The sequence below is a fragment of the Cucumis melo genome, chromosome 6 (genome assembly GCF_025177605.1).
Source record: "Cucumis melo cultivar AY chromosome 6, USDA_Cmelo_AY_1.0, whole genome shotgun sequence".
Classification (NCBI taxonomy): Eukaryota; Viridiplantae; Streptophyta; class Magnoliopsida; order Cucurbitales; family Cucurbitaceae; genus Cucumis; species Cucumis melo.
Genome location: NC_066862.1, coordinates 29,546,705 through 29,572,558, shown reverse-complemented (window position 1 = coordinate 29,572,558; position 25,854 = coordinate 29,546,705). Strand labels below are relative to the sequence as shown.

Here is a 25,854-nt window from a genome sequence, read left to right as displayed (position 1 = left end):
TTCTTTGTCTTCTTAAATTATAAGTTTAGTTTTCTTTTAAAACAATTAAAAAAAATTAAAAAGTTTGGTTCCAATTGTATTTTAAAAGTTATATTTGTTTCATAAATCTTTCTACTTCTTTCTAGGTTTAAATTATAACCAAACTATGAGTTTGTTTCCTTTGGTTTTTTAAACTAATCTATCTAAATTTTTCTCAATACGTTCATGGATGTAAAAACATTTTTTTCCTTACATGAACAAATTTAAATACGCATGTGAACAATCCTAACAAAACCTCAAGTTCTAGGATTGAAATGTAAATTTTCAAAGTTTAAAGATATAATCGAAACCATTTACACAATTTACGTTTATTTTTCTTTTGTAATTTGATCTTCTTCATGTGTTAATTTTGAAAACCACAACATTTTCATAGTCTATAAACTTATTCTAAACTTTTAAATATGAGTGATGATTTATGGTTGTTAATCCAATTTATTCTACATTTACAATAGAAAAAAAACACTTAAATGCAACTAAAATAAATGACTCGTTTCAAAGTACATAATTAAAAATAACAAATGGAAATTTAGTGTGCAAACTAAATAGATAAAGATATTCATATATCATTAAAAAGGATGGTTTGAACTTCTACCCAACAATTATTTAAAGAAAAAACGGTTGATTAAATGTAAATATAATTGAGAGCTAAAATAAATTAGGGTCAAAAGCTCTATTACTTTTGTCCATATATTTCAATACATCTTCAAATTAATCTTTATTATAAAGTTAGTTAGTCTAGAGAGTTTTTTTTATGTAAATTTAGAAGAAAAAAAACCATAAAAATTAAGTCATTTTTTAAAATTAAAAAATATTAAAATTATTTATAAAATATAGTAAAATTTATCGAAATTTTAAAAATATTTAAGTTTTTATTTATTTATGTTATGTAATTATGAGTTTATTTATTTTGTAATTTATTATGACAGTTGATTTATTAATTGTAGAACAGAGAACCCAAATTTGTCTGTTTGCTACTTATTTGTCCATCTCAATTTGTTATTATTAATTATTTCGCTATAAAGAACATAAATTTTGAATATTTAATGTACATATTTATATGTTTTTAGCTCAAATATCATATTGCTATGTTTTTCTTTTTCAATTTAATTCTTATGGTTTAATATTAATTTCGATGAGATCAAATGACGATGAATTTTCATAAATATAATAAACAATTAAAATATTTATGGTCATATAACAAAGTTCATGAAGTTAGTCATTATTAAAATATTTCAAGTTTGTCTTTTTTTCCCTCTTCGTTACGATTTTTTTCTATCGTCTTTCTTTTTTTTTTTTTTTTCTTTCTGCTGCGATTTTTTTTCATCGTCTTTCTTTTTTTTTTTTACGTTATTTAGATTTGGAATAGCCAAATCTCCAAATCTAAACGATCGTGTACTAAAAAATAAAAAAAAAATCATTTAACCAAATCTAAACGATCATGTATCAAAAAATATTGAAAAAATAAAACCATCATGTACCAAATTTTGAAAAAAAAAAGTGCCAAATCTAAACGATCTAATCAAACTAAACGATAGAATTGGAAAAAAATAAATCGTTTAGATAACAATCGTGTATCAAATATATTACGCACGTTCTTGATAGCCTGGTTGACGGAGAATTTTTTGTATTATTCATTGTGAGTATGTGAGCTTTTTCTATTTTCAAAATTGTTCTATACCATGTAAATATTTTACCGTTTTGTTATATTTTTTAAAAAACCCCTAAAATAATATCATATTATTTCTTAAGTTTTCTTTTGATTAAACTATATTATTACTAGGTTTAGTATTCTTTTTGCCCTTTTACTTTTTCGTATCTTGATTTTTTACAATTTAATTTTGGCCATTTCGGACATTTCTAAAGGTAGCAAAGAGATTGAAACTATTTAAAAATTATAGTAAAATCATCAAATTTTTCGTAACTCGTTTGAGTTTTCTTTACTATATTTTATAAATAGTTTCTTTTTTTTTCTTTTTTTTTTTGTTATTTATAAAAAATTTCTTATTTAGTTTTTTATTTTTTATTTTTTATTTTAAAAAGTAGTAGCTATGTACTTGAACAAGGAAACAAATTTTAAAAAGGGTAAGAAACAACCAAAATATGGAGAGTAATTGTATATCTTAACCTTTTTCTTTATCATAATAAAATTGGGTAATATGTAAAGAAACACTTTTATAGGGCATTTTGCCTATGGAGCATTGCTACAATATAAACTTATGAGATATGGATAAGATAGAATACGATAGTATTAGTCCATTTCTAAATAACTAAGATATCGATGATACATTTTAAGATGTATTCTTTTGATACAGATTCTTTACCTCACATGAAATATTAATTTGTGCTTCATGGGCATTAACTACTCTAATGTAAAAGGAAAAAATCGTTGAGTTAGAAATCCTTACATGCATATGAAGAAATAAAGTTAAAGACAGAAATTATTGTCAATCTAATCCTAATTCATTGAATATGTTACAAATTACCACTAAACTCAACATTCTGCTCATGCACGTATTTTCATCAGCAAAAATGAGAATATGTCCAAACATAATAAGTGAATTGCCAACATATTTCATTGTATCGATAGAAACAAGTTTTTTATCAGATCGAAAAGTTCTTAAAGAAGATTATGGAACTAAAAAAGAACGAAATAAAAACATTAGAGTATAACTCAAGTAATTAACTAATCCTAAGACATCAATGCTATCCTTTTCCAAAGTTCAACATTTGAAATCTTCATTATCTTAATTGTATTATTTTAAAATAAGAAGAAAAGAAAAGTGGGGGAAACATCTAATTCACAAATGAAAGTTAAAAAGGGTTTGGTTTTGAAAAGAGGGCTTTTATATATATATATATATATATATAATTTTTCTTTTATTAAACCCTATGTTATCTTGTGAACTATAAATGGACTTTCCCTAGATAAGATTTGCCATTAAATTTCCAGCTGTTTGCTTTGATTCTCTCTTATTGCACTAAAAACAATTGAAGTATATTTGAACAATAAATGAATCACCAAATGGAATCATTTCAAACCCTTTTTCTACCACCAAAGTGGAAAGTTTCCCAAATGCTTATAGCAATTTTTCTCTTTCACTATTTTTTACTTCTATCCAAAGTAAAAATCTACTTTATCAATAGTTAAAGATTTAACGGTATTAGGTAAGATTAGTAAATTTACTTACCTAAAGCAGTTGTAAACTTTAAACGTTGAAGACAAAAATGAATTTTTAAACTATAAGGAATAAATCGACGTTTGAAATGCAATGTATTCGATATGTAAGTCGTTAAGAATATTAATATTGTTTCTTCGTCATCAATAGTGATTGATGTCACTACTAATTTATCAATAATATTCTCGAGTACTCTTCTAAAGAAACTGCTCAATATACTCAACAGCTAAAGGATCGTAATTCCAAGATATTGGTACTGGATTTGGAGAGGTAGCATTTACCTAGACAACCCCATACATCATGAGTAGTGAAAATAAGGTAACATGGCAGAAGTTCAATGGTGTAACGCCCTAACTTTAGGAAAAGAATATGAATGATCCAATATCACATTTGAATGAGAGAGAACTTGAGGACGTGAAAATAAGATTAAGAAAGACCTGAAAGAATTAAAAGTTACTATGAACTTATACCAACAAGATGCACCTTCCTTTTCGATGGCTCGATCATAGGAACTTCAAGGTTAAGCGTGCTTAGCTCGGAACAATTCTATGTTGGGTGATCTCATGGGAATTTTTCTATGATGCATATGAGTGAGGACAAAACAAGGAGCCGAATTCGAATCCCAATCCGAATCTTGGACCTATGGCGTTACAGAAGGGGGTAGAGTTCTGTCTTTTAAGGCGATGATAGGTCATAGCAAGTCCATTATTGATATTTAGAATTTAACTTCTCTTGGTTGGGTTGAGGAAGAGATAGTGAATGTTTAAGAAGGCACGAGTTAAATTAATGGCACATGTCTAAGTTAGTTAAGCTATTCTTACATGTTAACCTACATATAAGTCTTTAGAATTAAATTGATTCAATAAATATGAAATTAAAGTAAAGGTGTAATACAATCGAACCACAAAATTCAAAATTTAACACACCTAATTGTTCTAACATTCTTTCCGTTGTTATACGTACTAATTTTCAATTATTCTTTTAAGTCTTTGTTAATCATATTTACATATCTTCAAGATCACTCTCGCATGAATGTGCGATTTCGATTCATTCATGTCTCTGTAACATTACATACATTTCAAAAAAATCTTTTAAAACAAACAAGGAGGTTGGTGGTTTTGAAAGAGATAGAAGAATCTTAATTTGTCTACAAACAAATAAAATGGGTCCCTAAGAAAAGAATAAAATGGGAAATTTAAAAATGAGGAGGGAAAAATCCAAGGATGTATATATTATATTATGGAGCATGAATGGTCCATTTTATTTATACCCACCATTCCATTATTGTTTTCCCCTTGATTTTATGCATTCCTAACTATTTTCTAAAATTAACATTTATATTCATGATTTTGATTGGACATTTTAATATCTAGAGGATGAGATGATTTTATCAATTGGTTTCCAACAAATATATATATATATATATATATATATATATATATATATATATATATATATATATATATATATATATATATATATATAATATTTTTAAGTGAAGTTTTAGAAACATATGATTGAATTTTTAATTTTGATTCTATCACTACAATAAATATGTAGAATTTTGTGACTTCTTTGTTTTTTATTATTTTGTTTTTCTCAAACATTATATATATATATATATATATATATATATATATATTAAAATATTTGGTTCATTTTTGTTCATTTTTCTCAAACTTTGATTTTCTTTTGCTACAAAGATTTCTATTATGTATTAAAAAAATACATTAAATTTTTGCATAAATAAATATCCAAACGATGACATTTTAAGATTACGGTATTCAAAATGAATATTTTAATTAAAATGTAAAGATGAAAATAAACCGAATATGTTTTAAAAATAAGATAAATAACGTTCAAAATAAAATAATATTTGAATCCAATTTTATTATTCACCGAAATATGCTATTTTCTTGTCCTATTTTATCATGAAAAAATTGTTTACAACCATAACTATATTAAAGTCATTTTGATATCTAACACCAAATCTTAATTTCAAATGGTAGACAATACAAGACATATATAATATTGAAAAAACTATTAAAAATTACAATAAAATAGTAAATTTTTGAAAATATTTAGATTAAAATATATATAGTTAAAATTCTTGAATCTATTATATAGATTTAAAATTTTACTATACTTCATTTTTTGTAATTTAAAAATATATAATCAACAAATTTAAGTGATTGTTTTTTAATTTGGACTATTAAATTTGTTCTCTCACTCCTTTGGCTTTCTACCTAAAAATTAAAATATATTATTTTAAAGAACATTACAAAATTCCTCGATAGTGAAAAAAAAATTAGCCTTTGTTTTCTTTTTCTTTTTATGTCCTATCAAGGAGAATATAAAAATTATATTTTGTCCAAAAAGAAGTTTGTATCTATTTTGTTTGTAAGTTATTAAAAAGGGATGTTTATAGACTTTCAATTTTGTCTTAAATATACTTTTAAGCTTGTGTCTAAATTATAACTTCAAATTTATAAAATTTGAATTAATTTATAAGATGTTAATTAAAATTAATATATAGTTAATAAGACTATAAACTTAAAATTATATATCTAATAAATTCACAATAAGAAAGTTTAGAAACTAAAGGTGTAATTTAGCCTTCCGTGTTTTTAATCGTGAAGTATTGTCCATATCATTCTCACATTTGTCCTTATCTATGTTTCATTAACATTATTATTAGGGGATGATTTTGGACTACAAAGCATAGGTCGATATAAAATAAGGAAAGAAGTAACAAGGTTAATAAAATAGCATGCCTTGAGTCAAATATAGCACCCTCGACGACTAAAGTCGAGCTTAGCTAAATAATTAGTGGAGCATGCTCGAAGCATCAACCTAGACCAAAAAAATGTTCGGCGCCGGTCGAGGTTGTCAAGGCTAGTCAAATGTGGAATAAGGCACCCCTCAATCTAATAAGTTATATCCTAAAACAAAATGGAAATCCTCTCGAAACAACCCAAATTAGATGATAGTCCCTATAAAACACATCATATTATAGCTTCATACGAGGTATATATAACTTGAATTATAGTTTTGAACTTCCTAGCATTCACACTCTTTTCGGTCTCCAAGCTTAAACATCAAAGAGTATGTGACAAAGTACCATATTGGCGTGTAAGTTTTCTTTTTTCATATGTTTTTCTCTCTAATACAAACAAATTTATTGTTCGTTTCAAATGAATATCAAAAACACATTTGCATCTCAAACTTTGACGTACAAACATTTTAATATTAACAAGAGATAAAAGGTGAAAAAAATCATTTTATTATATTATAAGAACATAAGTTTAAGTAGGTTAACCCATTATAAAGTATTTTATTTTTCTTCTAAAAAATGATTGATTTTCTTTTAATAAAAGAACAAACATGAGTTTAGGTAAGACACTCTAAGGTTTTATTTTAATTCAAAAGAAGAAAGTGAATTAAACCTAATCTTATTTTAGAGTGCTAGCTGCCAACGAGTATTCATTACAATTATGTCTCTTTTCTTCTTCACTCTTATTCCAAAGTTTATTTATTTTTTTTAAAAAAATCTTAATTCATTATGGAATACCATTTAGAACTTAATTTTTTTTATTTTTAAAATTAAATTTATAAATAATTATAAAATTTTCATAAACATAACAAACTACTAAAATATTTACGGCGAAATAACAAATACCTCAGTTATTTTTAAATATTTTAGGTTTGTCTTTCTATCTTTCTTCTTCTGTCTACGATTTTTTTATTTTCTTTCTTTCTTTACTCTTCTTTTTTATCCACTACGATTTCTTTCCATTTTTTTTTCTTTTCCTTTTCTTTCTTTGCGTTAGCTAGCCAAATCTGATTTTTTTTTTATCGTTTTTTCCTTTTTTTCGATGCATGGATCGTCTTTCTTCTTTTTCTCTCTTTTTTTACGTCGTTTAGATTTTGGTAACAAATTTGATTTCTTTCTATCGTCTTTTTTTTTTTTCTTTTTTTACTGCGTGCATCGTCTTTCTTCTTTTTCTCATTTTTTATGTTGTTTAGATTATGGTAGCCAAATCTAAACGATCGTGTAGTCAAATTTAAACGATCGTGTAACCAATGTAACCAAATTAAACGATAAAATTGAAAAAATAAATAGTTTAGATTTGGCTATCTAAATCTAATCTAAATGATCGTGTAGCAAACAATAACTAAATTTAAACGATCATATACCAAATATATTAAGCGCGTTATTGACGAGACATTTTTGGTATTTTTCATTGTGAGCCTATGAACTTTTTCTGTTTTTAGAATTATTCTATAAAATGTAAATATTTTGTTACTTTGTTATATTTTCTAAAAGGCACTAAATAATACGTTGGTTTTTTTAACACTTTACTTCATTTTTTATTAAATTTAATCTCAATCTTAATTTTATTTATTAAAAGAAACTTTATTCGTATGCTGACGTGGCAAGTTGGGCTAATGGGCCCTTGTGAAAGGTGGCCCACCGACGGCTACCAAACACAAAAGAAAGCTCCGACCCGCCGACCTAATTGCAAATTTTTCCGAATAAAATTCTAAATATAAAATAAAGTAAAAATAATAATACTAATAATAATAATAATAAAAACTATATTAATGTCCCCAACAACGAAAGCAAATTACTACTTATCATTTTTTTATAGGTTAATTTATACACATATATAACAAAATATTAAATTATTCACTATCTGTATAACAAAAAAGAAAAATTATTGAATTTTACAATATATTTTTATAAATTATCGAGTAACCCTTCTTCTTTATCTTTTTCATTCAAACCAAACTCGTGCCAAATCTGGAATACCACACTATCCATGGCAAAAAACAGACCACTGAAGTTAATCCACACTGTCTACGGTCGATACTCACTCCAATTGGAGTCTACACACGCCGGCTACACTCACAAGATGAAAAAAACCAACATTTCTCTCATTAGATTCGCATAAAATCTCACTTTCTCTCTCTAGTGTGTTATTCGACTACCTATCTCTTTTTTCACTCTCTTCTTTTATGATTTTGATATCTAAAAGAAGAAGAGGGAGATAATTGTAAAAATGTTATTGAAGAAAAATTACAACTTTACCCTAAACTACAGTGCTGGACTTCAATTGTGTTTGAGGTGTATCTCGAATAGACGTTTGTGTCTATCTGAAATAGACATAGATAGAATTCCATCTATGTCTATTTCGAGAGACGTATATAGCAGTAGTAGAGATAAAGAGAGATAGAATTCTACCTATGTCGATGGATTCATATAGTCGTCTATTTGTGTTTGTAAAATTGAACTTCTATTTTTAAGATACCCACCCTCCTTTTCGGAGTGGTCAAATAGGTCATTTATAAGTCTACATTTGATACACCTCTACGGTTACATGAACAATAGTACTGTACAAGTACTAGTCATTTTTTATGCTCGAGACTATAGGATTTGATCAGTTTGGACTTGGCTCGGTTGTTCAACCCAAATCCCAGTCCTTTATGTCTTTTCCAATACCCTTTAGACTTGGACATGTTCGTAGATTTTGGTCTCATCTTGTGCAACTCTCGACGTAAAAGAAAAAATTATTACCAAACGAAAGATATAAATATAATTTTTTTTTTCTTTTTATTTTTCATTCATGCAACAAATTAAGGGTTTACATGTAATAATCAAAAGGGTATTAGATGAGAGAAGTGGGTGTGTGGGGGTTCCTACTCACTCATTTTATTATGTCATTTACATATTTCTCCAAAAGCCAACAGCTGTGTCCTTCAATTGCCTCTTAATATCAATTGAATTTTGGTCACACAATTTATTATTATTATTATTATTATTATTATTATTATTTTTGTATTTATGAAACTTATAATTAATTTATGGATCTTTAATAATAAAATAATTCATTGTTGAAAACAACATGTCATTGCATGCCCTAATCATACTCTAATTCAAAAGGAAAATATTTAATTTTCATTTTCATTTTTGTGTTAACTTTAATTAGTTTATGAAGTTTTTAATATCATGGCTATTAATTTTTTTTTTCATCAATCTACTTTCAATAGTTTAAAAAGAGATTGATATATAACTTCAAATATTGAAAGAAACATATAATAGTAATATGCATGCTATTTTCTTTTTCTTTTTTTTTAGGAACCAAAAAATGAATAAGAAATAAATTGAGTTAGAGAAAAAGAAATAGATATTATATTTGAAACCTAAATAAACAATAAAAAAAAAAAAAGGAAAAATTGGATGTCCCCCTTTTCCTACCTACACCATTGAAGATTATTATTATATTATTATTAGTTTGTGTTTTTCGCTTTTTCCTCACCACCAACCCTAAGTCATTTTCTTTTCTGGGAAATGTCAACTAATCTTACGAATAATTCTAAAATTATTGTATCAATTCAAACTCTAATTTAATAATTATGTCAATTTATAGGTCAAACTTTTATAAGCAAATAAATTCAGACCTTTCTTAAAATGTTACGTTGAAATCGTTAATACATCATTTTCACTTTTGTCGGTTAAAAAAAAATATGAGATTCAAATAAATGTAACAAAAGTATTTCCAGTTTCGACAACTTTTCCTCAGCTCATCGTATTATTATTATTATTATTATTATTATTATTATTATTATTATTATTTCTTTTGGTGATATTTTGGAGAAAGAATAATTGAATTTGGTAGTGTTGAAAAGCAAATAATTAAAAAGTTAAGAGAGTGTCACTTTGTTTGGTGAAGAACTAAAAACAAAACATGAGAAAAAGGTCTTTGTCAAGGAGATCGATAGGGAGAAGAAGGCCTTTGGTTGGATGAGATTTTGAAGACTACCAATTATTTGTAGTCAATAGTGGGGAATATTAAATGATAATAATAATATCAATCTTTTATATATATTGTAAAATTCTTATTACATCATTGCTATATGGAAGTTTAAAAGTCATATTAGATAGATATAAATATTCTAGTGGGTGGACCATGTGCTCTCCCCCATCTATTCCTAGGAAATTTATGTTCATCCTTATCTTCGATTTTCGTCTCTAGATAAATGGTAAATGTCTTTTTCTTTTCTTTTACTATGATATTGTTTTTTAATTAACAAAGCCAATCCAACGAACAACGCAGCTTTGAACCTCTTCATTCAAGATGATGGAGAGAATGTTACCTAAAAAGAACATTTCTCTAGAGTAAAAAATGTCATTAAGCTAATGTTGCAATAACGCTTGAATAGACTTATTTTCCTCTCAAAGAGTATGAGAGAAAATAACGTATGCACAAAATGTTTTTTTTTTTTTTTTTTACTAGGATTCATGTCTGATAAGTCCATAAGAAAAAAAAAATGGTTTTAACACCGGTACGAAAGTGAAAGTCAAAAATTAAAAGATGAACATGTACTATGTGAACAAGATATATCTTGTAAATTATATTATCATGAAAGGAAAATAATACAATAGAGAATTAACCATCGTTACTTTTGATGGTACGTTTCATGTTAAATATCACTACAAGAACGCCTCTTAACTTTTGTTGATAAGAATCTAATATCTTGATCGTATAATTTTTGGATTTCAATACAAAACTTACAAAAATATTTGAATCTTTTCAAGTCTTTCAACCAACTCGATATAATTTTAATATAATTCATTTTTAAAGACTTTAGTAGAGTAGGAATGAGATAATAAATGGTCAAATCGAAATATTACTGAAATACTTAAAAAGTCAATCCAAACCCATCTTAAATCTGGATTCATTTGATGTATCGATAACAAATAGTATAAGAATAGGATAGTATAAGAATAGGAAATTAAACGTGGAATATAAAAATTCATGTTTGGTGAGAAGAAAAAGAAAAGCCAAGAAAGAACAACTAACTCTCTCTTGTTTCTCCAAGAAATTGCTATTAGATAAAAAGAATCTATGAAAGCTTGAAGCTTTACACCTAAGCTATCTTATCTATCTAACACTTTATCTTATGATGACAACTTACCAAATTCCAAAGAATAAGGATAATGTCAACTATATCTTTAATAATAATAGGCAATCAACTCAAAACTTTAGTACTTCTATTACATCTTCAAATAAAAGGTTTAGTTATTGAACAAATCATGCTCTAACATAGAAAATTCCCCATGTCTTACAATGAGAAAAATGACCTAGTTTTATCGTTTAATTGATTAAATTATAAAATAATTATATAGCAACAAAAAAATTGTAAATATAACAAAGTCTGTCAGTAATACACTAATATTTACAATATAGGTTATCCGTGATAGACTTCTATTATTGATACACCTTAATTGATTTTGCTATATTTGCAATTTTTTAAAAATATGTTATACATGCTAATATTTTGTATCTAATAATTGCTATATTTGCAACTATTCCTAATTTATAAGTTTAGGTAATAAATTTTTAGGTTTTTGTCATGTTGAGTACCAAACTTTATAAGTATCTGATAGAAATCTAAAACTTAAGATCATAGAATCTTAGCCTTATAGTTTAGGGTTTAGGGTTTCTAAACCCTAAATCATGCTTAATAGGTCCATAAATTTTTAATTGTATCTAATTGGTTTTTGACTTATTTTGACATATTTAAAAATTCACAAACCTTCTACCGAAAGAGTTGAGGTTTAGGTTTATTCGATATTATATCTAATTGATTGATGGATTTTCTTTTTTCTAATATTTTAATATCATAAACTCTCTTATCACATAATTGAAAATACACTCTTTCTTAAATTCATAAATCTATTAAATGCAAAATTAAAATTTCAAGAACTAAACACACAAAGTCGATATGAATTTTTAATACAATAAAGAGTTGTAAGAATCAAATTGAAAACCTCTTGATGACTAACACATAATATTATACCAATTGGATTATGTTTGTATTAGGTTTAATAGATGAACATCATCTTCTAAAAAAACTAAACCGGTGATGATTTTTTAACTTCATTTCCTAGATGGAACTTAAAGATAAAAGAAAAAAATAAACAATACTTGAGTGCATCTCAGACATCATCCACCTTTGTACATTTCTTTTTATCGCTTGCATAAAAAAATATTAAAATAGTTCAAAAATAATAAATAATAATAATAATAATAATAAAATTTATCATATAACAAATTGTATTAGACAATTTGATGAAATGCATAAAATAAAGGATGGTCGAGATGCATGTAACTATTTTAAAAAAGTCTTTATCTAAGAGGAAATATCCAAAAGAGGTTCAATGACAAAGTTGAATAACTGAAAATTGTAAACAATACTTTTCAAACAAATTTAAAAGTTATTTGTGCAAAAATATTAAATCATTTGAATCATTATTCTTGAATAGATCAATTAGCAATTTTCTTTTTGGAATGCAAAGAAAAAAAGACAAAAATACAATTTACAAGACTATAAAATACAATTATTTATTTTATTTTATCTTTTGAATCTCTATAGAATAAAATTTAAAAGGCTAAGAAGCATGTGATATTTGAATAATAAGGATATAAAGAGCCCATCATCATCATCTTCTCAGATTATCCAAAATTGAGCTCAATAAAATTGGAAAATAAAATTGAAAATCATTATAAATGAACGTTTACGCATAGAGTTTTTAGCGGGTTTCCTAAATGTAAACCGTTACATGGTCTACTTTTAACTCTACAAAATATCTTAATACTCTATTTGTCTATTATGGTAGAATCTAAAATTTTAATATATTTTATCTTTATTTTTGCTCAGGTAAAGCAATTGAGAAATGCTAAAAATCTTCATTTTTCTAATCAAATTATATATATATATATATATATATATATATATATATATATATATATATATATATATATATATATATATATATATTAATTTGGTCCATTTTCACCGTAGGATATAATTATTTGAAGAATGTTAGGTACTGTATTGCTCATTTTCCCCTTCAAACTAATTTAATGTATTACTTAATAATCAACCACGTAGAACATAGAACATAGAATAATGAATTAATAAAAGACTCCACCCGACTAAACATAACATTAACAGATAATAATGTTTATTTTCTCTCCAAAATTGACCATTTGATTTCTCATCCCACATTTTTGTAACCCAAAAGCTACTCAATATCACCTACTTTAAGCCATATTTGAATTAATTAAGAGTCGGCCACAAAAGAAATTATCAAAGGTAGGTTTAAATTAAATGAAACTCAAAACTTGGGAATAAAATGTTAGAAAATTTTCTTCATTTTTCTGGTATGTCTAGTGAACGTCCCTAGAAAAGAAAATAGTAACAATAATAACCATTTTCATCCCACTAACAATTTAAATTTTGAAGGAAAAAAAATACATTCTACTTTCCTAACTCTTCCTTTTATTTTATTTTTCCAAAGGAAAAACATTATACTTTTACATTACTCATATTTTCTTCATTACTAACAAAGGAATGGATCAAAATGTTCAATTAGTAAAACTCATAGCTAACGAAAGATACAGAATTTCAATTCCCACCATGCAAAAGGTTGTCTTTCTACCATTTGCAAGAAACACTTGTGGAGCAAGGTGGGTATCCTATAATAATTAGAAGATTCCAGAACTAAAATTCAACCCACTTCCTTTTTTTATCCATAAGGAAAAATATCACATGCTTCTAGATACTAGCATCAGCTCTCAAAATTAACCAACTTAAATCTACTGAAATATTTCTTGCAACGAAACAGGCACGCCTTTTTTCTTTTTATATATATATATATATATATATATATATATATATATATATATATATATATATATATTTTGTAGTGTAATTTTAGATGACAACCAGCCCAACCTTACAACATTCAGCTGTCAATGAAACTCGTAGAAAATTGATTATTAGGTAGATGACCACCATAGATTAAATCCATGATCTCTTGACTATTTATTGAGACTTTGTATCCTTTTTTTAACCACTATACCAACTTATGATGGTTGAGAGAGTCTTCCTTTATAACAAGATTAGAAATCTTTTATGCTCTAACCAATTTTAAAATCTTAATAACAGGTTTCCTGGAGAAAAATCAGTCAAGAATCCACTAAAGCAACTGGCCCTATTCTAGATGAATAAGGATTCCATGGTGGTTTTCTAGCAACTTAGTTAAGAATTACAAGTTTTGTTCTCTCACAGATTTTGTTACTTTTACATCCACTGAATCTAAGTCTTCTTAGTGATCAACAAGATAGCAATTAGCAACCTAGTAGAGCTCACTGTGCTAAAAGACAACATTATGAAAAATCAAATCAATATAAATATGAAGTTTTGGTACATTTTCGTAACTATCATAATTGGATTTATCAAACAAAATAATATATATATACATACATATATACACACACATTATAAGGGTAGGTGGAGTTGATTAGTAACACTATGGTCAAGGAGATATGTGTAGAAAATGTTTTAATTGGGTTTTGGACTAGTGTAAGATTGTTTAATTTGGTGGAAATGAAACAAGATCCTAAGAATACCCCTCCTTAAGTGTGATCCATAGAATTAATTTTCATATCCAAATTTCTATTCTTCGAGAAACACTCTTAAAATATGATTCACAGTCCACTTCATCCCCCTTTAGAATTTCATGGAAAAACAAGAGATCCTACATTCACAAAAATGGATTTTATTTCACCATGGGAAGAAATTGTCAATGTAAGGGGAAAAAATTCTTGCTTTGAAACCTTTAAAATACAAAATTATTATAAAACGAATGTGACCATTTTAAGGGATAATTATATCAACCAAGATGAATTACCTCAAGCAGATGAAGCATGAAAATTTGCTAGAGGTAACCAGGAGTGAATTGTTAAAGTTGGCATAAGATTCACTGAAATGGCCTTGGTATTAGCAACTCCTCATAATCATCCACAACCACCTACATAGAAAAATTTTGTTAAAATAACTAAACCTACAAATGTGTTCGTTTGAGAACTCATGATGGTTGGTATAGTTACCTCATATGTCTGGCCACCAAAGTTATACTCAACATACAACTGTTTTGGTTCTCCAGGGCATGGATCGCAAAAGCCCATGATGCCTGACTTCTTTACCCCTTCATGGAGCTGCATCAAATAGATAAAATGGCATGATGAAATAACCAGTTCCAGGTGTATCTACTCATATATGACATATGTTTCATGTATTCAATCTAACTAGTGAGCACCTAGCTAAAGCCAACGAGTCCAATCCCTTGGAAGGAAGTTTCTAAACTATCTACCCCTTTCCAGCATTCAGCTACGACATAATAATACAGTACTCACTGACATATCATTTTCAGGTAGTTTGGTCTTTGATTTGACTTAATTCAACTCAATTAATAGAAAATCAAGAAGTAGCATTCATGGGTTTGTAGCATGGGAATAGGTTCTAGTTCTGGTGAAGAGTCCACGTCGGAAAAATCAAGGGATCTCACGATCTTAATAACATAAATGAGTTACTCCTCTTATTGTCAATTGGTTTTGAGATGAGACCTCGTGTTATCTAATATGTTTATTCTAGCATTTTCCTTGTGCACGAGCACAATGACACAAATAACCCATCGGACATGACCCCATGGTTTTTTATTTCTACCGGCCCTCAAGCTCATGCAACCTCATAATAGTCTAAAGCCAATCGTAAGTGCCAATGTCATTTTCCAAATGGTATCGGTATTATTTGTATCTAGAAAAACACAGGAAATGAAGAAGGCATAAGAAAATACCTTTAGCTGCCCAGAATCATTAACCAAAAAGTTTAGCGGTAAAGTCACATCTATAATGCTTAGGGACGACTCGTCATTTGGTTCCTTTAATTCGTCCCTTTTCTTCAAATCCTTCTGATTTCCATAAATTGCTTTAGTAATAACGAGTCCACCAATTTCAGATTGCCTGTTTCTTTTCCTGTTGGCTACATTTTGCAGTAGCTGTTGAGCTTTCTCAGCAGCGGCTCTTGCTTCTCGTACCTGCATTGACAAACAACATATTAAAGCCTCAATTCCTGCATCAAAAATTTGAAATACAGAAGCCGCCAATAAAAATCATTAAATACTTGAGATAGAACACACTTCTAAAGAGGCTATGTGATTCGAAGTGAATGGGGGAGGGGATACTCTGTACACCGTGGCAAAGTTGCCTAAAAGAATCTAAAACAGCAGAATTAACATTTCAACGTCCAAGAAGCAAGCCTATCATCTTCAACTACTCACCCACAAGCAAACAATGGTAGCAATAATGACGACAGTAATATTTAGAGTCTCATGTAGGCAACCTAACCTCTTAAATTCATCTTTTTCACTTAAGTACAGAGAAATATACATATATATATACACCAATCTATGGAATCTTACAGAGATAAAAACAAAGCAGATTGGCTACATGTATTCAAAAGCTCCATATATTGAACAAGAAATAAATACCTGAGCGGAAGTTTTTTGCATGTTCTCTAAAGCCTTTTGTTTTTCCCTTCTCTGATAGTAAGGTTTTACCAAAAATTTCTGCAATCATAGCACAGAAGATTTAAGTTAAAAGAAACATCGAAGGACTATTATTTTGTAGAAAAGGAGATAATCAACTACAATGGTCTTCACCTCCACTTACTTCTTAGTACAAATCTCAAGAGATAAAATGAAAGATTAGTTAGCAGGGAACTAATAGAAAAAACTAAAGCCTACAAGCAATCTAAAAGCTAAAATGCGTTTGAATAACTGCAGTTTAATATTTTTTTATGGTGTGCCTGATTTTGTTCCCTTTTCCTAATTCCAACATGGCACAAATGACAAACCAATTCATTAACTTAGTTTGGTGAAACGTTTGGTAGTAGAAAACCTTGAGCAGAAAGTATGCTGAAGTGGGAAAAATGAATGCTCCAGCTGCAAATAAGGGGTTCAAATGCCTGGAAATCAGAATCTGCGTGAAATAGCAAATCAGAAAAAAAGACATAATAAACTAAGAGGTATAAAATAAGAAAAGATTATTAAAAAAACAAAAGACAAAAAAGTTGAATCCGCAAAAAAAAGGTGGATCATTAAAATAGTCCAAGTGCACAATATATAGTATATCATGTGCGTGAACAGCAAACAAAAGACACATTAAATCATTGGAACATCACTACCATTTAAATGTAAAGAGAAGTAAATAAACAGACCCCAAACCCTAAACCTGCAAAATTCAAACATCACAATTTCATCAAGAATTACGAAAGATCCTAATTTCCATCACATTAAAATTGAATATCCATAATTGATATGCGGTTGTTGCCGAAGCTACAAAATTTGTGGTTTAGATGTCTACTTGTCCATACAGATGGATTTATATGGTCCTTAAGCAGTTAGGGCCTGTTTGGTTTCTTACTGATCCAGTTTCTATTTTTTCAACATAATCAAATGAAGCCAGTGCCTCAATCTGTGGGTTTATTCTTTAAAATAATTTTTAATTGTTTTTGGATTCCATAATCCAGAAAGTACAGGTTTTCTCTTTATCACAAATATTGGGCCCCAAGCAAAGACCAACAGAGAGGAATTTGTTTTTCGTCCAGTTGTTTCTTTCAAACCAAAGGATCCAAAGGAAAGTTCTAATAGGTCCTTCAAAGTGTTCGCATTTTACTCATATGAAATGCAAGTTTATGGTTCATCCATCATAGCTAAAGAGCTAACTAGTAATCAAGTTTCATTATTACTTCCACGATGCTGTTAAAGAAAATAGATAAGAAAGTTGGAACACAGGCACAAGCAACTAAAGATTAAAAGAAGAGAAAATTGGAGATCAAACTCACTGGAATGATCAATTTTTGGCCTCCACGATGCAACTCAAACTTCCAAAAGATGCCCTGGAAAAGTGAAAACACAAACAAACAATGAAGCAAGTAAAACCGAAAACAGGAATCAATTATACAGGTTGAGAAACATGTTTCCGGTTTATGGAAACCAGATCAAAGAATAAATCCTCAAGGAATAGAATAAAAAAAAGAAAAACACTGAGCATTCACGAATCATTAGAAGCCCAAACTCTCATCCAGAAGATTAAATAATTCTTCAGCACTCATTAGGAAACAGGCATGCAAGCTCAAGAAATGGTGCACAGTAATCAATTTATTTTTCCACACATGAAGCTCCGACTACCTGAATGCCAATTGAATACAACATCCGAACAGTACTGAATTTGGATATTTTCCTCCCACCACCAAGTTCAAGCTCAAGCATGGTGCTGCAATTTTAAAAACTAAAGTCAGCAAAATAGAAATGCCAAGAAGCAATCTCCGAGCTAAAGGTTAATGTGGAGCATAAACACAGGTATTTCTAGTTCGGCCATTATCCTATATCACACATTCCAAAATAAAGAGAGAACAACAAATGAATGGCACGGAGCGTACAAATCAAGTCCAATGACATAAATCAAGGAGAGTAATTACAAAACCCTATGCAAAGGAAAAACCATCTCGAAATAATGCATTTAAATGCGTCCGAAAAAGAGAGAAAAATCTCTTTAAGGTTTCTAGAGTTACCAAGAAAGATTCCTCTAGTCTTTTCCATCGAATTTCCTGATGAGCAACTAAATTAGCATTTTCCATAAAATTTTAGTGCTCCTGTTAAAGTTGTGCCCACAAATACTTGTTTCATACGTTCCTTGATCAACAATGGCCAACTCCAAGATAAATTAAATGCAGTATGTTCTAACAATTACTATGTTATTAACAACTTAAAGGGAAAGAAAACAGGCAACATCAGGAAAAATGAAACATTGGACATATTGACAACAATCTTTAAAGCAACTACCTTCCAACTCTCCCAGCAATTCGGCCATGAGACTTTGAAGAGAAGCGATGAGTATAATGAGCAGATGCCCCAAATGAACTTGTACTAAACTGCAAGCGCAACACATGAATAGTGCTAAGGAAAAAAGGCAGTCAACGAAACGTGAATTATGAAATCTTAAAGGGGAAACAAATTATACTATTGAGAGAACATATGAATTTAGCAACTTGTACTAGGGCATGATTAAAACCAAGGAACATTTGACAGGCACAGAAAGAGAATACCTTCACCTCTCCTGCAACAGAACTTTTCTCTTCTTTCTTCTGCCATCCAACTGCAACAGATGACTCTGGGCCTAAAATAAGTTGTATCTAAAAAAAGGGAAGGCAATATTCAGGAAGCAAGGGAAGCAGCAGATCCAGTGTTAAGAAACTACAAGTCTAGATGATAAGCTATTCCATGCTTTCAGGTACCATTTCAGTAAATATTCATAATCTGGGGGTCAGGAGCTTACATTTCCATTTGCTGTTTCAGAAAGTTGGCGAGTCCAAGAATTGGACAGATTCAATGATCCATCTTTCAATGACATTGAAATACCCATTGTTGCCGTTGAGTGCAATGTAAGATGACTGAACAAATAGAAGAGAAAGAGAGTGAGAGGTAGATGTGGGTTAGAGAGCAAATTTTCCTAAAGGCAATATTCAAGGGAAGTAATATCTCACCGAGATGCTTGCATCCCAATAAGTGATCTTAAACCAGTTGAAGCCATAAATTCTACAGAAGAAACTGAAGAAAATTGATGACGAAACAATGCAGAAGCAGCCCCACCACCGACATTCCCAGTCACTGCCAAATTTCCTCCTACTCCAACAGTATTACTTTTTGAAATTTGAGACTGGACTTCACTTGTCATGGCCATTCTATGGTACATAAATAAATGAGTAGATGAATAACACAGTAGCAACAAGACTGGATAAACTTCAATAATATATACTTGATATCAGAATAGAAAAAAGTTATTGTTTCTTGTAAAAAAAAAAAAAGAAGAACTTCAAATCAATGTTTGAATCAGATAGCTCAAGATTATTAGTACCAGCAATATAGATTTGATTATTTAAATTCAGGGACAATTGTAGATAATGCAATTCGATTCAAAGTATTAGTATATATAGCAAAATTTTAAATAAACTACAAATATAGCAAAATCTGTCAGAGTCTATCACTTATTGGACTATCACTGACTCTATCATCAATAGACTTTGCTATATTTGCAATTTTTTAAAAATGTCGTTATACACTTAATTATTATCTCTAAAATTGCTAACCATTATAACTACCCTTAAATTTATGAAATTTAAAAAGAACTTAGAGGTGACAAGGAGACTATTTCAAACTACTTATGGCAGCCTGGTGAAATCATGTAATGTTGTACCTAATGCACTGTAATGATGATTTGCTTAAACTAAAATGGACGGTGGGAAACAGAACGGAAAGATTTCATTACCCTCTCATGATGCCGTCGCCCTCCAAAAAATGTGGCAAAGACAGATTAGCCAGTATGGTACCAGAAGGTCTGAAATGTGCTGAAATTTTTTCTTGTTCCTTCCTTTTCCGCAACCTTTCAAGTTCTTCCTTTATCTCATCTGCTTTATTCAACTTTGGACCTAGTTCCAGACCAGAAGTTAATCCTTCCATCCCATAGATGTCATATATCTGTCTTTTATTCTCATCTGTTAAGATTTCGTATGCTTCGCAGATTCGTTGAAAGTTCTCTGTAGCGATATCTTTCATCTAGAAAACCAAACACAAAAAACAATGAAAAAAGTCTCACAAGGACAGTAACAACAGGATCAAAACTAGAAGATAGATACTCAAAATTTCATCAAGACATAATTCGTATTGTTTATTATAAATTACAACCTCCCCTCCCCCCCCCCCCCCCCCCCACCCCCCCAAGGGACCACCTTCACTCCACATATCCCAGTAAGTGTAAAATAAAAATGGAAATATGTTTCTGCGTGTATTTCCTTCTTCTAAAGATTCTAGGAACAGGAATAGAACTTATATAATGATTTAACACAATTTATAGGGTATTCCATGATGAAATTAAGCACACTACCTATTTGCATTTTAAAAAGAAAAAATCATTCACAAAATTACTGATCAATAACTCTGCTACCTTGTATGTTCCAAAAAGCACGACATAACCTACAAATGTGAGATTACACAATAATTTTTTTAAGAAAAAGATCAAGATGGCTAAACCCACTGAAGAAAAGAAATCAAACGTATCAAAAAGCCATGAACAATGCCACTCAGTTAAATCAAACACATTCCACTTTACAATTAAACAAAAATTAAGCCACGATAGTGTTCGGTCAACTATCCCTGATCGTAAATAAGTTCAATAGTGAGCAAAATAACACAAAAACGTCACTACGACAAACTTAACTTAAAAACACTGGAGAAAGCAAAATTGAAATCGAGATAACGGAGAATCGATTAACAATAAGAGAATTGTAAGTGTGAATTGGGAAATATACATGGGGAGATTGATATTTATCAGGATGATAGACTTGAGCCCATTGGCGGTAAGCTTTTCGGATTTCTTCGTCGGATGCTTCGGGTGAAATGTGGAGTAGAGCATACAAATCCTTATTGGGAGGCCCAGCTTTCTCTTCTTCCTCCATCTCTAGGGTTTTGAAGCAACGGCTAGAGGTTTAACAAAAGTGCAACAATGGAAGAAGTTTGTGTGGGGTTTTGGGAAGCTTTTGCCGAACCGCGGGCGGAAGAGCTGTCAGCTTAGCAAGGTTACCCGCTCGTGTTGTTAATATTTCCCACTGCTTATTTGGAAATCGTTTCCCTTTTCCTTTTAACATCAAATTTAATTCCAACGCCAAATTTCTTCATCCCCTAACATGTACAAAATATATTCTAAACACATCTCTTTTAGTCGCTAATGCATTGGTACATCGATCGAGTTAATATTAATTGAAAATATCTAGGTGGGCAAATGTATATAACAATGTTAAAAATAAATTTCGGCTCTTGTACTTTGAGTTTATTCGATTTATTTAAGATAAATAGAGGTCGGAGATTTGAACTATAGACCTTTTGATCTTCTCAATTTTAGATTTTGTACTTAGTAATTTATGAAAAAGAACATATTTAACTTGTTTACATTTATCAGAGTCGATCCTTATTGATGTTGGATGACATTGTCTCTATGTATGTTTCGTTGTTATGTTTTGAGTTACCAACCCTAGTGCACATTTAGACTTGAACATGTTCTCCAGCAGGGGAATGTAATCGCCATGTGGTCTACCAACATTGATAGCTAAATATTTTTGTGGTAGTATAATACAATCCATATATCCTGGTGATCTCTTCCACGTTGTAGGATGTTTGATAGGGAAGATTGCTATGAACGTTAGTATTAGTTATTCCATTCTATAATATTTGTTATAAAAGGGTACGGGTTAATGTTATGTGACAGTGCAACAACAAGATGAACATGTACTCGCCTACATACGAATATGTGAAAATTTATTTTATTGCAACAAAAAGAATGAGAAAATTCAAACTATAAACATTTTTTCATTGACAAATATTATATGTAAGTAGAGTCATGCTTACTTTTTACATTGAACTTTTTGATTATTCTGCTGATTGAAAAATCTATTGATGTCTTCAAGCATCGGATTCTTCAAATATATGTTGACATTGAAAGTATTCCAAATAATAAAAGCCAAATTGAGTTTAGTTTAGTAACGTTAACATAATTTTCATGTTTGAAGGTGAACTTAAAAATAATAAAGACAGGGAAACATTATTGTGTTAATGGTGAGTTTTCATGGGCCTTACTATGTGGCATTGGGCATAATTGAATTGGGCCTAACCCTTCAACTTGGACTTGTGTTTGGTTGTTTGGATTTGACACATTCCCTTCTTGTAGCGTTGGTTACATGAGGAGGTAACAAATTAAATTAAATTAAATTAAATATATGCTTTCACTTTTTTTTATCTTTTTTTGGAGAAAAATATATGTTTTGATAAATGACTTACCTAATGTAAATTATGGTAGTTGGACAATAACAAAGTGTATTTAGAATAATAAATTGGACTAAAATAACTCATTTTTAACTCATATTTCAAAAGTAAAAAGGTAAAAAAGAAAAAGAAACCTAAAAAAAATGTATATTTTGAAAACATAAACCAAATTAAATAATATTTTATACTTAAAACTTTTTAATTGGTTTGTAATTTCAGAGTGTTTTATGTATGTATATAGCAGTAACGTCGACTATAATATCAAGATCTCAATTGAATGAAATCATAGGTCGAAATGTCTCGAAAATGTCAACGTTGAAAGATATATTTGAAAAATTATAAAAGAAATAAGCGGGAAAAAATTAAATTAGTAAACATACATTTTACGCTTTTAAAAAAATTACGGTGTTGATTTTATTTTATGATATAATAGAAGTATCGATTTTGAATCTACGAAAATGTGTAAGTTAAGAGCATATTTTTTTTGTATATATGTTTTCTCTCTTAAAAGTTCTCATGGATGACTCTAAGCTGACTTATGATTTGGATTATTCGAGGATTGGAATTCCAATTTGTGGAATTTCCAGAGTGCAAGAAATGTTATTTGGACTAGAAATCAAAGACCTTGTGGAACTTTGAATTTTTAGCAATTTTAGGATCCGGTAATCATTCTAGAATCTACAAAGTGTTTAACAATCTTTTCATCGTGAACTATGAGTTAATATACTTTTTACTATTGATTATGAAATAAAAAAGTATAAATAAATAAAAGAAATAAGTTCAAATTTTTAAAACAAAAATCTAAAATTTTTGCAAAATGAGACCTTAATTAATCATATTATTTTCATATTAGTTACAAATTGTTAATAATCTTTTAAGTTTCACTTATTCTTTTTATTATAATGAAAATGTTGACTTATCTTTTTTTTTGTTGACGCAAATGCATGAACATACAAATATAGAAACATCAATGAAAATATCTACGTGTGGATGAAAATTAATAACAAAAACTATGCGTGGAAAATTGTTTGATACAAAAATAATACAAAATAAATCTACTTGGAAGAGAAATTTGGAGTCCTCAATAACCTTACACAACTTTGAATATAATAATTTTGGAATATGAGTTAATTCATTTTTTATTTTAATTATAATAATATGAGTAATAAAAAAAGGTTAAAATCTTATTTTTCTTATCTTTATACTTTAAAGCAATTTTAAAATATAATATACTAATATGCTTGCAAAATTTATAGTAAAAATACTAATATATATACAAGAGAAAGTAGTAGTAACACAAAATTTAAGGTCGTAAAACTTTACTCTATACGTTGAATGTTTGCAACATTCCTTCACTAATTCAAACAAAATGTAAAAACGACTATGGTTAACGTAAAAATATGTTCATTGTCATCTATCTTTCATTTGAAACTAAAAGTCGTAAGAAATGTTGAAGTTTAAAATAAAATTTCCAGTGTTTTATCAGAGTTATAACGTACGAAAGTGAAAGATTAAAAAAAAAAAACGACATGATTTTATTCGATAAAAAGTTGATAAAGATATCCAATAAAGAAAGATATTCAAACGTATGATATTTAACAAAAGTTTCGTTACTATTTAAATGCATGCCCAAATCTTTCTCAATAGAACGAGTTGAAGTTTGAATACTTCACTTTTTTTTTTCATTCTCTTTTTGCTAGCATGTTCCTTCAATGCTAAGATATATTTGGAGCCATACTTTTATAATCTCACTTGGAGGTTTGACAAAACATTATCAAATATATATATTTATGTAACATGAACTCTATGGTTGGTGAGGAAAATCAAATAAAATTTGAAGAAAAAGTCTTTGATTGGCCAAGTACTACATGAATTGTACTACAAGGGGCACTTGAAAAAGTCAATATTCTTAACATTTTATATAATTAAAGGTGTTATGAGATGTGGTCTTTAATTTCCTTACCATTTAAGAAGTTTCTCTTTTGACTTTGTCTAAAGTATAATATGTTTCTTTTATTTTTTAATTCAAATAAATCAATTTTTAAATATAACAAAATGAACCAAAATATTTATAAAATATAACAAAATTTTAGATTCATTAATAATTTGATTTAATTTTAGGAATTAATAGAAACCATCGATAAAAACTGAAATTATGTTATATTTTGTAAATATTTTTAATAATAAATAATAAAATTTACAAGTAAAATATAACATTGTGAAATATAACAACGACCAATGGAAACCAATCAAAAGGTACCAAATATAGATTTGTATTGAATTTATATGAAAGAAACAATGAAAGTTAGTAACACATATTGAAATAAAATTCAAAACTAAAGTACTAAACATATAATATCTTAAAACTCAAGGACTAAATTAAAATAAACTCAAAAGGGAGGTAAACTTTTTTTCTTCTTTTTCTTTAACAGATTTTAAAACTATACTCAAAATCTGTTACATTGTTGTTTAAAAGAGAATGTAAGAGTTAAGAAATCTACAAATAAAGTGAACAAAAAAAAAAAAATGATGTAACAGAGAAAAAACATAATTTTAGGTTCGTATCCACGAATAGTAAACTAAGCATAAATAGAGCCAACAAAATTCTATACTTAGTCGTTCAAAGGGGTAGATTAATTTAAAACATTTCAACGGTTAAATTTGTTTTTCTTACTTTTGAACTATAGTATTTTATCAACTCGGTTTTTTAATTTTGAATTGCAATACTATTGGGTAATTTTAGGTCTTGTTTGGTATCTTTTTTTGCTTTTGTATTAAGGTTATAAAGAATCTTGCCGACTTATATTGAAAATCACTTCGTTCTATTTTTAAATTTCTTACTTTACTATCTAT

The 25,854-nt window shown here is 28.6% G+C and overlaps 1 protein-coding gene across 2 annotated transcripts; it reads right to left on the bottom strand.

Annotated features, from left to right (window-relative positions):
• Positions 1-14,455: 14,455 nt before the first annotated feature.
• Positions 14,456-21,839, bottom strand: LOC103490887 (chaperone protein dnaJ 13). Of its 2 annotated transcripts, XR_537960.3 has the most exons (14): positions 21,495-21,807; positions 20,456-20,742; positions 19,674-19,871; positions 19,466-19,580; positions 19,236-19,322; positions 18,973-19,061; positions 18,319-18,403; positions 17,973-18,026; positions 17,027-17,107; positions 16,618-16,695; positions 15,925-16,164; positions 15,179-15,286; positions 14,980-15,099; positions 14,456-14,826 (listed from the first exon to the last, which is right to left on the bottom strand). XR_537960.3 is itself a non-coding variant. In XM_008450628.3 (13 exons), exons 1-13 carry the CDS (start codon positions 21,639-21,641, stop codon positions 15,049-15,051), a joined length of 1,620 nt encoding a protein of 539 aa, XP_008448850.1. In that variant the 5' UTR covers positions 21,642-21,839; the 3' UTR covers positions 14,832-15,048. The 2 variants fall into 2 exon arrangements, 1 of the variants encoding a protein (XP_008448850.1); XM_008450628.3 differs by lacking the exon at positions 14,456-14,826 and having other exon boundaries at positions 14,832-15,099; positions 21,495-21,839.
• Between the last annotated feature and the right edge of the window lie 4,015 nt (positions 21,840-25,854).